General features: G+C 40.4%; 1 protein-coding gene across 2 annotated transcripts in view; it reads right to left on the bottom strand.

Annotated features, from left to right (window-relative positions):
- Positions 1-16,567, bottom strand: part of LOC137631762 (uncharacterized) — a 334,578-nt gene that overhangs the window by 43,713 nt on the left and 274,298 nt on the right. For both annotated transcript variants that reach the window (XM_068363705.1, XM_068363704.1), the window contains exon 10: positions 6,607-6,786. In XM_068363705.1, coding sequence (XP_068219806.1) covers positions 6,607-6,786 — 180 coding nt within the window. The remainder of the gene's footprint in view (positions 1-6,606; positions 6,787-16,567) is intronic.

The raw sequence follows: 16,567 nt of genomic DNA, 5'->3' as shown, positions 1-16,567 counted from the left end.
TCCCTTCTGCTGCTAAACCCTTGCTCTATTACACAATTAGATCATGAGGAAGAAGAATGAGTTAGTAGTCTAGATCCTAAGATCCTTCCACTCACTAAAGTAAGCGTTCCTAAACTATCTCGCATTACAGTATCATGTAAGTGAATAACATGGCATGTCGTATAATCTCCTTGGATAATGTGGCATGTCGTATGATTTAATTAAATCTCTAAAAACTCATTTGTATGCATCATGGTTTGCTTGGCAGTCTGTTCTATTTGCTTTCAAGTTCAGCCACTAGCTCATCACAGGTTAACGCCAGCAGAGTAAATGTAGGTGCTATAGTCAATTATTTTTAGTGAGACAGATTTGCACCGACTAGCAGGGGTGCCCTTTTAGCTTGGAAAAGTTTCCTAATAGCCGATTGGTCGGAGGTATTTTTGTCCAAATGCCATCATTGTTTTCAAATAATTACTGTACGAAGTAATGTGAATAAAAACTTATTTACTAACCTAAATTTCTCCCTCAGATATAGGTTTTGTCAATGATTAATATTGACGAATAAATATGTAAAGTATTGTGATGGTAAGTCTAAATTTAATAATAACATCTGTCAAAGTCAACGACAGAAGCTTGTTTTTGGATGCACGCTGCATAAGAAAAACATGTTATCATAAACTTTATTTTAATACCAGAATCTACTAAAAACGTGGAATTAATAAAACTCGTTATTGGTGAAAATTGCAAGGAGGTAAAAGGAGCATTCTACTATCAAATCTCAAAGAGGGGATAGAAGGGAGGAGGAGAGGTATTACAGTTGTAACTCAGCGGTGAAATTATGAATTCGTTTAATTGTGATTTTTATGTAATTTAAGCAACACTGTAGTATCCTCAAACCAAAAATATTGTTAATAAAATCTAAACCTTAATGGAAAAAAAGTAAACCCTTTCTAAAGTTCGTATAGAAAGGTTTTGTTATTTTTTTTCGCAAAGGTTTAGATTCTTGTGCATTGTGTAAAATATGTAACTTATAAGCATGCCAAATTAATCAGTGATGTACTCATGTACACATGCATATGTGTGTTCCAACACCTCAGCTAACTTCCCTTTTTATACGGACTTACATCATACGCCTATGACATAAGTCCGTAGAGAAAGGGTTTGGTATTTTTTTTCGTAAAGGTTTAGATTTTATAAATAGCAATATTTTTGGTTTGAAGATACTGAAGTGTTGCATAAATTGCATAAGCATCACAATTAAACGGATACATAATTTCACCTCCGAGTTACAACCGCAATACCCCTCCTTCTCCCTTCTATCCTCTCTTCGAGGTTTGATAGTAGAATGCTCCTTTTACCTCCTTGCAATTTTCATCAATAACGAGTTTTATTAATTCCATGTTTCAATGCTCACCATAGGGAGTGATTAAATTCTGTTTCTCCTAACGATTGCCATAGCTTAAGAGCTGAAGATTTTGCTTCTGAATCAGGGTGTGAGAAAATCATAAGGCTACTCACAGGTTTGGTAACTGCTTGGACCTCGTATACACCGACTACCCTGGTGTTATTACAAGTAAGGTTGGTTCTCCAATTGGGACATCTGATCATGCCTTGATTTCATTAGTAGTAAAGAGTAAGCAGCCTGTTCCTGATGTATCAAACTCATGTGAGATTTATATGAAATTTCAAGCAGACTGAAATGGGATTTTGAGTGATCTTTTGGGCTTGAATTGGTCACAATTGTATAGTAGTGTTGATCCTGTTGTCCCTCTGAATGAGAATCTAGTCAACATAATTGATAAGTGTATCCCTTCTCGTGTGCTAGGGTACCGAGTGAAGGACAAACCATGGTTCAATGATGATTGGAGATGTGGTTATTTGGAGAAGCAGGAGGCCTATCATCTTTGGAAGAGTAACATATCAGATTTGACTTGGAATAATTATACTCATCTTAGAGCATTTGCTCAGAGAATTTATACTTCAACTGGAAAGGAATACAATTTAACCATAAAAGAAATCCTTTCTGGTACAACTAAGGAACATAAGTGGTTGACTACCTGTATAGATATCTAATATTATGCTGTATATTATTTACATTACGTACAGTTTATGAACATTAATGTACATTTGCTTTATTATTATTTTGTAGAAAAATGATATTTATTTCCGTTCCCTTTATCGCATGGATGTATGTGGCAGTATCACACACACTACCCTTAAATCTGCACTATGTGGTGTAGATGCAACAGTTCCTCCTATACTTAAACCAAATGGCTTTGTCACTCACTATCCAAAGGAAAAGGCAACTCTTTTGGCTAATGTGTTTAACAGTAAGCAGGGTAATGAGAAACTTTATCTTCCTCATTCCTGTTTTCCTGAGGCTAAACTAACTAGTTTAGCTTTTCGATGATGTGAAATTAAAGCTCTCTTGATGGACCTTGATGCTTATGGAGGTGTAGACCCAAATGGTATTTTTCCTTTGATTTTTATAAAGACTGCATATTTCTCATATCCAAGGTTATCTGTTATTTTATGTAAGTTAGCAAGAAGAGGAGCTTTTAGCACCTGTTGGAGAATTGGTAATGTTACTCCACTATGTAAATGTGTTTGTGGTGCAGTAGCTCAAGTCCAACTTATTACCACCCAATTTCTTTAACTCCCATATTGCCTAAAATTTTTGAATGTCATTTGGCAAAACATCATAATAGGTTTGCTGAATGTAATCATTTGTTTCCTTGTTTGCAATTTGGTTTTCGTAAAGGCCTTGAGCATGTAATGCCCTTCTTACAATCACCAATGCTCTACAGAAATCCCTTGATTGTGGATAGGAAGTTCGCATGATTGGGTTTGATTTTAATGCTGCCTTTGACTGTCCTAATCATGAGGACCTTGTTTACAAACTCAAACAGTTGGGAGTGGGTGGGTCTTTCCTAAGCATTATTATTGAATTTTTAAGTAATAGATTGCAAAGAGTTGTTGTTAATGGGCACTATACTGAGAATAGGAATGTGATATCTAGTATTCTTCATGGTAGTGTTCTTGGCCCATTACTTTTCATACTACAGTATATACGCGTCTAGGGTTGTAGTGGCCGATGTGGGAACATCCCTGACTGGTGAACGCCAGACTTGGGTTCGAGTCCCGCTCAAACTCGTTAGGTCCTTTAGTCACGGCACACTCACCATCCTTGTGAGCTAAGGATGGAGGGTTTGGGGGAGCCTATAGGTCTATCTGCAGTCATCACCAGCCATTGCCTGGCCCTCCTTGTTCCTAGCTTGGGTGTAGAGGGGGGCTTGGATGCTGATCAAATGTATATATGGTCAGTCTCTAGGGCATTGTCCTCCTTGATAGGGCAATATCACTGTCCCTTGTGTTTGCCATTCATGAGCAGCCTTTAAGCCTTTAAACATGAAATGTGGTTGGGCTAGAAAAAAAGCTTGTTGTATATGCAGATGATGCTACACTTTTGCTTCAATTCCATCTCCTAAATGTAGATCTGGGGTTGATAAATCCCTTAATAGAGATCTAAATAAAATTAGTGCATGGCCCAAATTATGGGGCATGAAGGTGAATCCTAACAAAAGTCCAAGTATGATTGTAAGTAGGTCAAGGATAGAGGCTCCTCAACATCCAGATCTCAGCATTGATAATGTTTCTTTAACTCTGTATGACTCTTTTAAAATTTTAGGTGTGATTTTTTACAGCAAATTTACTTTTGAGAAACACATTATGTCTGTGTCTTCTTCAGTTGCACAAAAAAAATGGCTTATTGAGAGTCTTAAAATTTTTGGTGATCATCCAACTCTTCTAGTACCTGGTGGAGCCCAGTTGAAAGTTTGTTGAACTAATCTCTCTTGGGGAGTGCAAAGAGCATGCCAAACCATCTCCATCTACCCCTCATCACGATCTCATCCCCATATGACACCGGAGTAATCTCTCTTATAGTTTCATTTCTAATCCTGTCCCACCTTTCAACTCCCAATATTCTTCTGGGGGCTTTGTTCTGAAATCTAAAAAATCTGTTGGATACTGTTTTATTGTCATACCATGACTCATGTCCACACAGTAAGACAGCTCTCGGTAAATTAATATATAGCCTGATTTTTACATGTAATTTAAGGCAATTTGATTTCCAAATTTTACTTAACCTAGCCATTGCCTGATTTGCTTTTTTCAATATTTCATTAAACTCCACTTCTAAAAACCCTGAATTAGAGATCGTAGTTCCTAAATATTTAAATGATTCTACCTAATTAATCCTTTCTCCTTCCAATGATATTTCATCTTCCATTGTATATTCCGTTATCATCTCTGATTTTCTTCTATTTATCTTGAGTCTAACCTCGTGTGATATTTCATGCATTCTGGTAAGCAAGCATTTCAAATCCTGTGGTGTTCTGCTAATAAGGACAGCATCATCAGCATACTCTAGGTAAGCTAATTTCCCATTATCGATCCAGTACAATCCTCGTCCACCATCTCCAACTGTTCTACGCTTTACAAAATCCATGAGGAGGATAAACAGCATAGGTGAGAAAAAATTCCCTTGGAGTACTACACTGTTCACTGGAAACTCATTTGATAGGACTCTATTAACAATAACTTTGCAGTTGCTATGCTCATGAAGAGACTTAATCAAATTTACATATTTAAGAGGAATTTCATAATAATGTAAGAGGTTCCCCACAAAATTGGCCGGCGTACACTCTCAAAGGCTTTTCCATAGTCTACAAATGTCATCAAAAGTGAATTTCTATATTCTACGCATTGTTGTACATGTCTTTAAATGAAAATATGGTCAGTGCATCTTCTACCTTTATTAAATCCTGCTTGTTCATCTCTCAGCTTTACATCAATCTTTCTCTCTCGTCTCTTTAGAATAAGCATACTATATATTTTCATGACAACTGTCGTAAGTGTGATGGATCTGTAATTATTGCAATCAGTCCGGTCTCCTTTTTTAGCCATTTTCACCAACGCTGCCAATTCCCATTCATCAGGTTTTGCTTCTTCGTGCCACATTTTACAAAATGATCTTGCAAGTATTCTAGGGGTCTCTTCACTTTAAGCCATTAGCATCTCAGTAGTTATTCCATCGTATTCAGGGCCTTTCCATCTCTTGGGTCTTTTAATGATAGCTTCGACTTCAAACACACTGAATTCATTCATGAGCACATCAAGGTCTTCATCAGCTTCAGATATATCAATTAAATCATTCCCTTCATATCTCCTATTCATAACAGATCCATCCCTCTTTTTGATGGGTATATGCTTCTTCTTATTTATCCCCGTAAAGATTTCACTATTAATTCTATACGCAATTTTTATACCATAGCCATTCCCTGGATTCATAGTTTTGTTAGCCTCATCTGCTTTCCTGTCTAAATACTCTCTCCAATCATTCCTGGGTTTTCTTTTGATTTCACTTTACTTTGAGTATATAGGGTTTTAATTTAATAATCGATGTGGGCTTAATCAAAAGTATCATTTAAATCAAGAACTATCATTTAGAGAAAATCTACAGTCTACTGTTTTAAATAGATTTTTAGTAAACAATTGTATTTAAAGATGGTTTGTTGGACATAATCTTGACAAGTTTAGTAAATTTTAACCATGGTAATACTTTTATCCAGCACTGGCGTCCCACCTCAGATGTAAGTGGGAGTCATCAATACGAATATCAGGGGGGGATTCGTATAATTACAGTAACAGGATCTTAATAATAAAATTTCTTATATCTATACTCACGTGATGTTCATATCCATGCTCAACCTCCTCCCCACTGCATTGTTGTATGTTGTATTAATAGGATAGGGATAATTTTGACTTATAACTGAAGGGACAAAGAGTCACAAGCATGTCAGTTATGGCCTTCTTACCTCTTAAAATAATATTGCTCTATTCCTTTACAAAGTGCATATGTTTATTGAATTGAAAGAAAATGGAAAATTTTAAAATTAAAATTTTTTATGGGTAAATATCGATTAAACCAACCTTCTGGAGAAGAAGCAATATGAACATCAGGTGAGTATAGAAATAAGAAATTTTACTGTCAAACTATGGTTTTTTCTGCCAACATTCTTAGGGAGGAAAAAGTGGCAGAGGCAGGGGAAAGCAATGCCCAAACACCCTCTCTACCAAAGATAGAGCCAAAAGATGACCAGGCAATGGGAGCCGAGGATTTAGCATATAGAAGCCTATTCAAACTCATCCCTAGCTCAGAAGAACAGCAAGATATCTATGAAGTCAAACAGCTCAGACTTGGGACTCATAATAACTAGTAACAATCCCACTAGCCCAACACATGAACCCTTATATGATTATTATAATCTTAAAGAGATACATTTCCAAATGTAAAAGCTATTTGTTCTGGAGTATAGAAAGTATATTAGTAATTCAAAAGGAAAAGTTAAGGTTATTATTCATATTTAGAGTAAGAAACACCTAACCAAAAAAGCTGAAAGTTTTCTTGAAGTGACCAGCCTCAATATTTTAAATTGAAAGTTTGTAAGTACTAAAAGAGGGTACAGGCTATTTCATTTGTTAAATACTTTACCTCAATATCTTTGGAAAATAAATGTAAATTGTTGAACATTAAAATTATCCAAAACTAAATAAAACACTTACCTTAATGCCCAGTTTTTGGGCTTTCTTCCACATCAGTTTGCCCCACTTAAAAGCACAGCCATATGGAGTTATATCTGGAAACATACAGATAAGAGCCTGCCAAAGACTCTTATCAAAATCTGCTGATATTGCATTAACCTTTGGAGAATTGGGCAGCAAGTCCAAAATAGCAGAAAACACCTGTAACAAAAGAAGTTAATATTATTCTCTATCCCAGTAGCATTTACAAAGATTTAGTGAACATCTTCAATATAGCTAGGGTTCTGTTATAATGATGGTGGCAAAATTTTGTCTGTGATTTTGCAAATATTTGTAACTGTTATGTTCAGTACATTATTTTAAAGGGCATTCTTTCTATTTCCATATGGTATAAAAAATGTCTAAATATGAACATTTATATATAAAAAGAAATTATCATAAATTTTGTTACATGAAGATATAAATGTGTTGTTCATCTCTGCACTATAATTACACAATTTTCTTTTCTGACAAAACATATACTGTTTAAGTTATATAGGAATTTTTTCAGCTTTCCTTTGTATTCTTATTTTTTCCTTAAAGTTGCTCATTACTTATTTTTATTTCACAAGACGAGAGAGAAGGTATGCTGATGGTAAAACCAGTTTAGACCATCTTTCACAAAAAACTTTTACGTCATTCTTCACACAAAAATTTTACAAGTACATAGATACTTGCATGTGTGTGCATTTGAATATAATAGCAATTGTCATGATTCATATGTCATCTGAAAGGCCATTTTTTGCATTACCACATGATATACATAAAATTGAAAAAATTTTAACATTTATTTATGAAAAACTTTAAGGTAAATTTAGTTACATAAAGATAAAAATGTATTGTCTGCATTTGCTTAACAATTGTTAAATATTTTTTCCTGGAAAAAACCTATATATCTTATTGATGAATTATAAAGGAAATTTATTCATCTTTCCATAACGGTCTTAATTTTTTAGTAGTTATATTCACTACTTATATACAGTACCATGAAAAATATCAGCATAGAAATGCTCAATGTAAAACTACTTTAGGCCTATTCTTATTCAGAATTTTATGCATGAATAGATAATTTCTCTATGCATGTTTGTGCATTGAACCCAGCCACTGAGGGGGGCAAGCCAGCCTCAACTAAGTGCCGGTCCCAAGCCCGGGTAAATGGGGAGGGTTGGAAGCAGGAAAGGCATCCGGCCATGAAAAAAAAATTAGCGCAAACAACTATGGTCAGTGAAATTAATGCTAGGGCGTTCCCCTTAAGCGACGCGTTGGGACCTCGCCTGATCCCTTCGAAAAATTGGCAAGGGCTACCCAGTCATGGGTGGAGTGGGTTAAAGAGGCAAGCTCAGAGGAAAATATCTAAAGAGAGGATGAGAGTAGCAACTTTGAATGTGGGGACAAAGACTGGAAAAGGGCGAGAGCTGGTTGACCTCATGGAGAGAAGAAAGATTGGAGTGCTGTGTGTGTGCAGGAGACCAGGTGGAAGGGAAATAACGCAAGAGAACTAGGCGAAGGTTGTAAATTATATTACAGTGGAGCAAATATGGAAGGAAGAAATGGAGTAGGAATAATATTATCAAAAGCGTTGAAGGAAAATTTGATTGGGGTGAATAGGAAAAATGACAGAATTATGAGTTTAAAGCTAGGACTGGGAGCAACAATAGTCAATGTGGTGTGTGCCTATGCCCTGAAAACTGGATGTACAGAGGAGGAGAAGGTTACATTCTGGGAGAAGATGGACCAGGAGCTTGGAATAATTTCTGCAAGGGAAAGGGTAATTATAGGAAGAGATCTGAACGGCCACTTGGGAATTAGTAAGGAGGGGATAGAGAGAGTGCATGGAGGTTGGGGCATGGGTGAGAGAAATGACGGGGGAGAAAGTGATTGGTTTTGCATTGGAATACAAACCACGCTGTTTAATAGGGGTGACTCACCCTTTAGGAAGGGTGGACATCCCTGCCAGTCTGGCTTTTTGGCTTTGCCCAGGGGCTCGTTATTTGAGTGTGTAAGAACCCAAGAAAAAAGGAGTCCTTGCACCTCGCTAGAACCTTGCTACGCAAGGACTGCGGCCTACGCAAGCTGTGTGTGAAGGTATGAAGAACTGTGACTCATCCTAGGAAGTTGTCCTGAAGTTCTTTAGATGGGAACTTGTAGCCTAGGACTTTCCCAATACCACCTCGTCAGGGTATGGGGACGTAACAGTATTAGTCTTAACACAAGGAACACAAGGAAGCATGGTTTACCCGCAGTGGTTTGAAGTCAGCTATGCAGAGAACCCAGGATGCTACTTTCCCCACGAGAGGGTAGGATGAAGAAAAGAATAAGAGCCAGTTAAATCTTTTCATTCACGCAGACTAAAACCAGGTAACAGTGCCCTCAACCTTCTGCTACTTGTCCAATAAGGAGCTTGAGGTATATAACCAGCTGTTGTGCAGCCACCACTGGACCGATAGAGATCGTATCGAGTTCCTGTGGGTTATGTCTTGCAGGAGAAAGGTTGTGAAAGTCACCTGGAGCATTCACATCCTTTCTTGTAAAACCTGTGTCACAGAGTAGCCTGCTAAGAAGGACCAGGGGCATAGTTATGCCCCTGACACTGTGGGTCGTCATGTCGAGATGATATTTCGGCGATCCTCCTCTAGTCTCTCTCGGAGTTGACAAGAGGAGGGACCCAGGCAGGCTGTTGCCGTTTTCTTTAGGTAAGGTCTCATACCTCACCCTGAGGTACAGTAACGGATGATCTGGATCGACCGTTACCTAGTTGAGAATTGTGTAGGATCCGTTACCTCTGGAGACTGTGTCTGGTGACATACTCAGGGACGAAACTGACCCTTGCCTTTCGCCCTTCTCAATAATGGGCGATGTCGAAAGAGAGACCATGAAGTTCCTTAACTCGTATGGTTGCTGTCTGAGCGTGTAGGAACATTGTGTTCTTAAATCAGGAGGAAATTTGTTGCCTGGTTAAGTGGAACACAAGGAGGTCCCTTGAGGGATCGGAGATTGAACCATGTTCTGAGAGGAAGGTCTCAATTCTGACTGGGGAAAGGCAAGTAGTAAGTCCGTATGAGTTAGGAAAAGTCTATCGATGAAAGGGTGTCCCTTTCTTTCAGTATGAAGGTGAAGGATCAAGGTTGAGTGATCATCTTTACCTATCGAAACTGAATAGGGGATCTTTTCCTCTTGCATATACTTGAGGATTCCATTATTGCTGGAATCGAGGTATCGAGATAAGAGACACTTTCCCATGACGCCCACCCCACAAGACGTGATACTGCCTGGTAGACTGATGCTAAGGAACTCCTCAGGTATCTAGACAACCTCTTCGCCAAGAGGTATTGGGTAGTCTTCAGGTGTACACTCATAGAAAAGCTATAGCTTGTAGTAGGTGTCGAAGTGGGTTGTTTGATATGGGGAGAGGGTTCTCTTGGAGGCTCTATCAGGAGCTGCAAAAGGTTTGGAGACCTTTCTGCATAATGCCATAGCGGAGCTAGGAGCGTCCTTGATAGGTTGACCGATGTTCTAGCCTTGTTGATTGCCCTTCTCCAGATAAAACAGGGACGAGACGTAAACGTCATTGTTATACCCACCGTTGTTGCCAGAGAGCCTTGGGGTCTAGGGCTGGTGAGCAACGGTAGCCTGAGGTTCAGGGGCATTATGAACAGACCCCCTAGTTGGAGGACCTCGTAAAGTCGGGACTTTGTCGGCTACATGGCGATCCAAAGTCCATTCGGTATACCTATCTGAGATGCTGTGCACAGATTGTCGGCGAGCCTGTTCTTCCAGTCTGGAATGAAGTGGGCTTTGGCCCATCTTAGTGTTTATACTATTAGATGGGAAGATTCTACAAGCCAGATCCTATTTGCTTGTCGATGTGAGTCTCTATGTGGTGTGCGGTGTGTCGTCCGTCACATCACTGAGTGATCTGTTAGGAACCGATAAGGCTGTTGAAGGACCGGAAAGTTGGCCTTCATCTCTTAAGAGATCTAAGTGAAGGTACAGTAGGGTCCCGAATTATGCGAGAATTTGGTCGATGAAAGGCCTCGTGTAATTGGAAATTCGTATATTTCGAAACACATCATGGCGGCAAACAGCAACCTACCCGTCAATTTTTTTTTCACTCCATTTCTCGCTTTCTAGCTATATATATACTGTATATACACTCTGTGTGTGTGTATGTGTGTATGTAAGTATGTATATAAAACATATATATATATATATATATATATATATATATATATATATATATATATATATATATATATATATATATATATATATATATATATATACTGTAGCTTTTATCTTAACAATACTGTAAGAAATCCTTCTTATAGATTTTTTTTATAAAATACTGTACAAAATTTCTTTTATGGATAAATAAAACAATAAAAAGTTGTTAAAGTTTTGATAATTTTCTATGACTAGTATTTACTACTGTACTATGCATAGCTTACTGTTTTCAGTATTTTCCGAATGATGTAGAATTATTTCCTATAGATACAAAAAACAAAAAAGGGTTTTCAAGGTTTGATACAGTACGTATCTAGCAATAGTTAAAAATTACAGTATAGTACTGTATATCCATGATGACACTCCCACACGTAAACACGGCCACTAGGCGCAAGTGTGCAATAGGCTGCTGTACGATAATCACGCTTTTTTTGCCCTGAGCGGTCATTTCACTAATGATCATTTTTCAAAGTTAATATAATTTCTTTATGCTTATAATTCGTAATTATAGTTAAAAGTAGGGATATTAATTAAATGGTTGAGTAAAAAAAACAATTAATACTACTATTATTTAATTTCAAATGGCTACATAATACTGAATATTCTAATGGGTTCTTTTTATCTTCAATCGTAAATCTTACGCCTGGATAAGCAACAAAAGGAAAGGGATAGGTCTCTCTCTCTCTCTCTCTCTCTCTCTCTCTCTCTCTCTCTCTCTCTCTCTCTCTCTCTCTCTCTCTCTCTCTTCATATCGTTTCCTGTAGTTTTCAAATATGTTCGTCATACATTTGTACATTATTTATCCACTTTATTCTCTCTCTCTCTCTCTCTCTCTCTCTCTCTCTCTCTCTCTCTCTCTCTCTCTCTCTCTCTCTCTCGGCGTTTCCTTTCCCTTTATAGTTTTGTGTAATTTCGTTGTCCAGTCATTCGGTAATGAGAAGTCATTTTCGCTTTCGACATCGAAAGAAAACTTTGTTTCTTCAATATACTCATCACTGGAGGATTCAGAACTAGTGCTCTCATTATCAAACAGGTTATCATTATCTAATTCCACAACAAGAATATCATTTATTTCATCTAAAGAAATAACCTTCCTCTTTAGACCTTTCATAACAAAAGGAACAACAAATAACCACTTATGCATGAACGCCCGAGCGCACTGATAGGAAACCAGTTCAAACCAGAGTTTTGTAACATCAAGCTTCCTTCAGAAAAATAGTTGCCAGACATCATATAAGTTTCTATTCACAGTCCCCATATGCTGAGAGTGTTGCCAAGTGGTGATCCTATACTTACTATACGAGTAAAGTAACATCACGAGACTGACGGCTTGTAAAAGGCAATTAAAGTCATGAACGGAATATACAGTTGAAGGCGGTACCGAGTAGATCGTGGTGAACGGTTTATCACGTGGGTGACGCTTAACAGGTTAAAAAAACATTTTATATAGTTCGGTATTTTCTCTATCCATCCTCTCCCAGAAAACCTTCAAATGTGAATTACCGGAATGTGTGCAGATCTTGGCAGTGCGATAACTAGTTAGCGACTGAGAATAAAAAAAAAATAAAAAGCCCGATTGACGAATGACGATGCTGATGAAGAGGATATCGAATACCGATTTTTCCCTAATTGATTTTTTCTACGTTCTGTCTAATCCAATGTACAGTACATTCTTATGTAAAGGGCGAACCCCAACATTTCTTGATGCTGCTACACTTTAATTATAGATATTTTACCACCTATTTATAATCTTTATTTATAATAACATCTTTAGTAAAAGCTCTTCAATATCACTTTCAGGAGTAAATGCGTTTATGATCGACGATGAAACGTAAAAAAAAAAAAAACGTTTTCCTTTTAAGAAGGCGTTTTTTTTTTTAGGAAAAAAAAAAACAACACGAAACAAAATTGCTCATATTTCATATATTTTGATTTTCTAAGGATAAATAAAACATTAATTATAACATTATTATTACATAGTACCTGGTAAGATATCTTTTGCCGCAAAAGTTAACCTATAGACAGATGTTAAAATTGGTTAGCGAGTTCGTTATGATCGGCGATGGAACGTACTAAACAAAGTAATGGGTTTGGTTGTGGTGACATGTTTGGCGGTAGCATGATATAAAATAGTCTTTATTTTGATGGTTTTTAATTTAAAGTTTAATGAATAAGGATTTTTCACCATAATCACAACGTAAGTATAAAAATTAATTAGTACAAATATGGAATATTATACATATAGGTGTTGGACAGTTAGGCTAGGCCTAGCGACAAGTTCACACAACAGATGGGCAAACCTTAACATTTTTCATCCAAAACTAGTCTTAAAATGTTTGAACAGAAATCTTTCTCTCACATTCTCCCCCCCCCCCCTTCTCAGACATCGGGGAACCATCCCCCCCCCAATACAATTAAGAAAACAATAGATTTCCTACGCTTCGCGGTGCTTGACTCGCGGATTTAGAATGCTCCTCGCAAATACAGGAAAATTAATTTTTAAAAACTATCGATCGCGTAATTGAGGAATCGCGTAATTAGAACACGTGTAATTCGGGACCCTACTGTACCTTAAAGCTCTGTCCAGAGGGCTGAGGTCGTGTGGTGCAGCACTATGGTCCCTCCTTTCTTCTTTTTCCAATTCCAGTCTCCTGGAATGGAAGTCGTTCGCGTTCCGAGAAGGTTTTGGTGGAGATTAGTGTTTAGAATCATTCCCAGATACACCAGTCTCCTGGGAGGGAAGTAGGGAAGATTCCGTAGGCTTACCCTGATCACTGGATCTTGGTAAAAAGACTTCAGAAATTCCAGTGTTAATGCAAGGTTGCCATTGAGTCTGCTAAGGTCACTCAGTCGTCCCGAGAGAGCGGAGACGGAAGCCGATCCTGTGAGACCAGGATGGGTGTGATGGAAAGACCGAAGCACAGTGCCTTGAACTGGTGTTTCTTGTTTGTCTAGACTGAATTGCCCAACCTTCCTAGATGGATGGTTTGGACCTGGGAGTAAGTATCCTTAAGGTCCAGTGTGCAAAAGAAGACCTGAGGTCTTAACCCTCGATCGAACTCCAACATGGAGTGGGCATCGACCCAAAGGGACAGCTCCTTGGTGATCCTTTTGTATGGAAGATTGTCGACGCTGGAGTCTTGACTCGTGTCGTAAAGGATCAGGAGCGATATCCAGTGTAAGGATTCTTCTTTGAGAGAGAATTTCTTTAGAAGGAAGGCCACGCTTAGCCTTACCACGTGCCCTGATGGGATTGATGCTATTCCTTAGAATAGAATTAATCTGGCGAATGTTAACCACTGATTAACCGTTGGGCTGTGCAGTTGGAGCGTGCTCGCAAGTAGTTCCTTGTTGGCAAGCCGTTGATGAGGGTTGTCGAACGTTTACCTATCACTTTAGCGTGATGGCAAACGGCCAATAGCAAGAAGTATGTTGTATAACTTCTGATCTAGGAACTACAGGAAGCGGTTGACTAGTAAGTTCGAGTCACGAACTGCTGGCAAATAACAGATGACCATGAATCGGTGGTCTGTGCACCGATGGTGAATTCGAGAACAGCCCGCTGATTATGATCCCCCTGTTTGGTCAGAGATGAGCAAGCTGAAGATGGGCTGGTCAGAGATCAGCGAGCTGAGTTCAATATCGAAGAAGGATGAGCTGCCCATCGGCGATCTAGTGATCAGCAAGCTGATGACTGGTTATTGACTAGCAATCGATGATTGGAAATGCTAGCAATTGGAGATCGTTAGTCATTGGAGGGACTAGAGGTCACAGATCAGCATTGAGCTAGCAATTGGCGATCCGGTGATCGGCGACCTAGCGATCAGTAAACTGTGAAGTAGCCATCAGTAAACAGTGATCTAGAGATCAGTCTGTTGATGCTTTCCTGTTTGCTGCCGCTGGTCTGTCAAGGAAAACAGAAACTTTAGAAGAGACAGGGACCAAGGATTCCCCGATTCGATTCCCTTGTAGGATGGAATCTTCGGGATCTTGAATCCTGTGCGGAGCCTTATTCCTCTTTTCCCCGGTGGCAATGTTTATGTGCTTGAGGGAAGGAATGAGGCAATGGTGACCTGTCCAAAAATTTCACTCCTTTTTACAGACAATTGCGCGAGTGTAAGTGAGTCTGGAGCGATGGCACACAGGATGGTGCTGGTGCTTAATATTTGCCTGGAGAGCAGGCAAGCGCTGGTTCTTAGACAAGAGCTGGTGCATTGGATCTAAGAGCCATGACTCTTTGGCAGGCGTATGAATCCGTGGACCGTAACTGCGCAGGAGGGCGCAGGAAAGAGAGGAAGATTGCTGGTGCGCCGTAAGGCATTGTGTAGTTTATGCATTCTCCCTAGAATGCACCGAAGCGTGTGATTGGTTGCACAAGAGAGGGAGCATTGGCGCGTGCGTGAGAGTACTACGTGGAGATTGTTGGCGCGTGCGTGCGGAAGACCATCGGCACCAGCACGCTGAAGACCGTCGGAGCCCGCCCGTGCATAAGGCCGTCGGTGCGCCTGCACTGTAGACTATTGGCGCACGTGCAGGATACCATCAGCGCCCGCGTGCAGAAGAAAGTTGGCACGCACACGCGCAATACTGATGGTGTGCGTGCGGGAGACCCCAGGTGCTTGCGCGGGGGAGAAAGTCGGCCGCGCGCGTGCCAGACTATGAAGCAGGCACAGGAGCATTGGCGCTTGCGCGCTTGTTGGCGCTGGCGCGCGTGGAAAATCATCAACACGCGCGCGGGAGCCCATTGGCACTCGCGCGCGGAAGATCGTCAGCGCGTACTCGCACACACCCGCAAGACTATTGGCCCGTGCGCGCAAGACTATTTGGCGCGCGCGCGAGACCATCGGTACCCGCGCACGGGAAAGATCATCGGCGCTTGCGTGCGTAAGAAGATCGGCGGCCGCGCCCACGCGCGCGAAGGTAGCAGTGCGCGTGCGGGAAACCATCGGTACCCGCACGCGAAAGATCGTCGGCGCTTGCTCGCAAAAGAAGATCGTCGGCGCTTGCGCGCGTAAAAAGATCGTCGGCGCTTGCGCGCGTAAGAAGATCGTCGGCGCTTGCGCGCGTAAGAAGACCGGCGAGCGCGCGCGCACGAAGGTAGCGGTGTGCACACAGGAAACCATCGGTACCCGCGCGCGAAAGATCGTCGGCGCTTACGCGCGTAAGAAGATTGTCAGCGCTTGCGCTCGTAAGAAGATTGCCGGCGCTTGCACGCGGAAGAAGATCGGCGAGCACGCGCGCTTCACGCGCTAGTAGGTTGAAGGGTCAGCTGGCATGATGATCAGGAACTGCGGTGTGCCCTTTAAAAAAGGGCGGGCATCCCCCGATGAGGACTATAAGCAGGTCTGCTTTAGAGTCCAGGACTGAAGTCCTTCGATGCCGCGCAAAGTTGTGCTGGTAGATCGGTAGGTCAGCTGGCAGGACAATCAGGAACTGGGATGTGCCCTTTGGAAGGGCCAGCATCCACCGATGGGACCGTAAAATGTCCGTGTTAGAGTCCAGGACCGAAGTCCAAAGGACCACGTTGCAGCACAAGGTTGGGGTCACTGGAGTCTGGTTGATCCTCCGAGGAGGAGTCTCTATGAGAGGCCTCTCCCGCGAACAAGAGAGGTGACTACTTCGTAGAAGAGACTTGAAGACACTCGTCATGACGCCCCTTAGGGCCGTTGGATCAGCAAGCTGACCCTATCAGTAGCGATCCTCCGAAGAGGAGTCTCTA

Source organism: Palaemon carinicauda, chromosome 40, assembly GCF_036898095.1.
Source record: "Palaemon carinicauda isolate YSFRI2023 chromosome 40, ASM3689809v2, whole genome shotgun sequence".
NCBI lineage: Eukaryota > Metazoa > Arthropoda > Malacostraca > Decapoda > Palaemonidae > Palaemon > Palaemon carinicauda.
The sequence above is the reverse complement of the archived record's forward strand: the minus strand, read 5'-3'. Positions and strand labels throughout refer to the sequence as shown.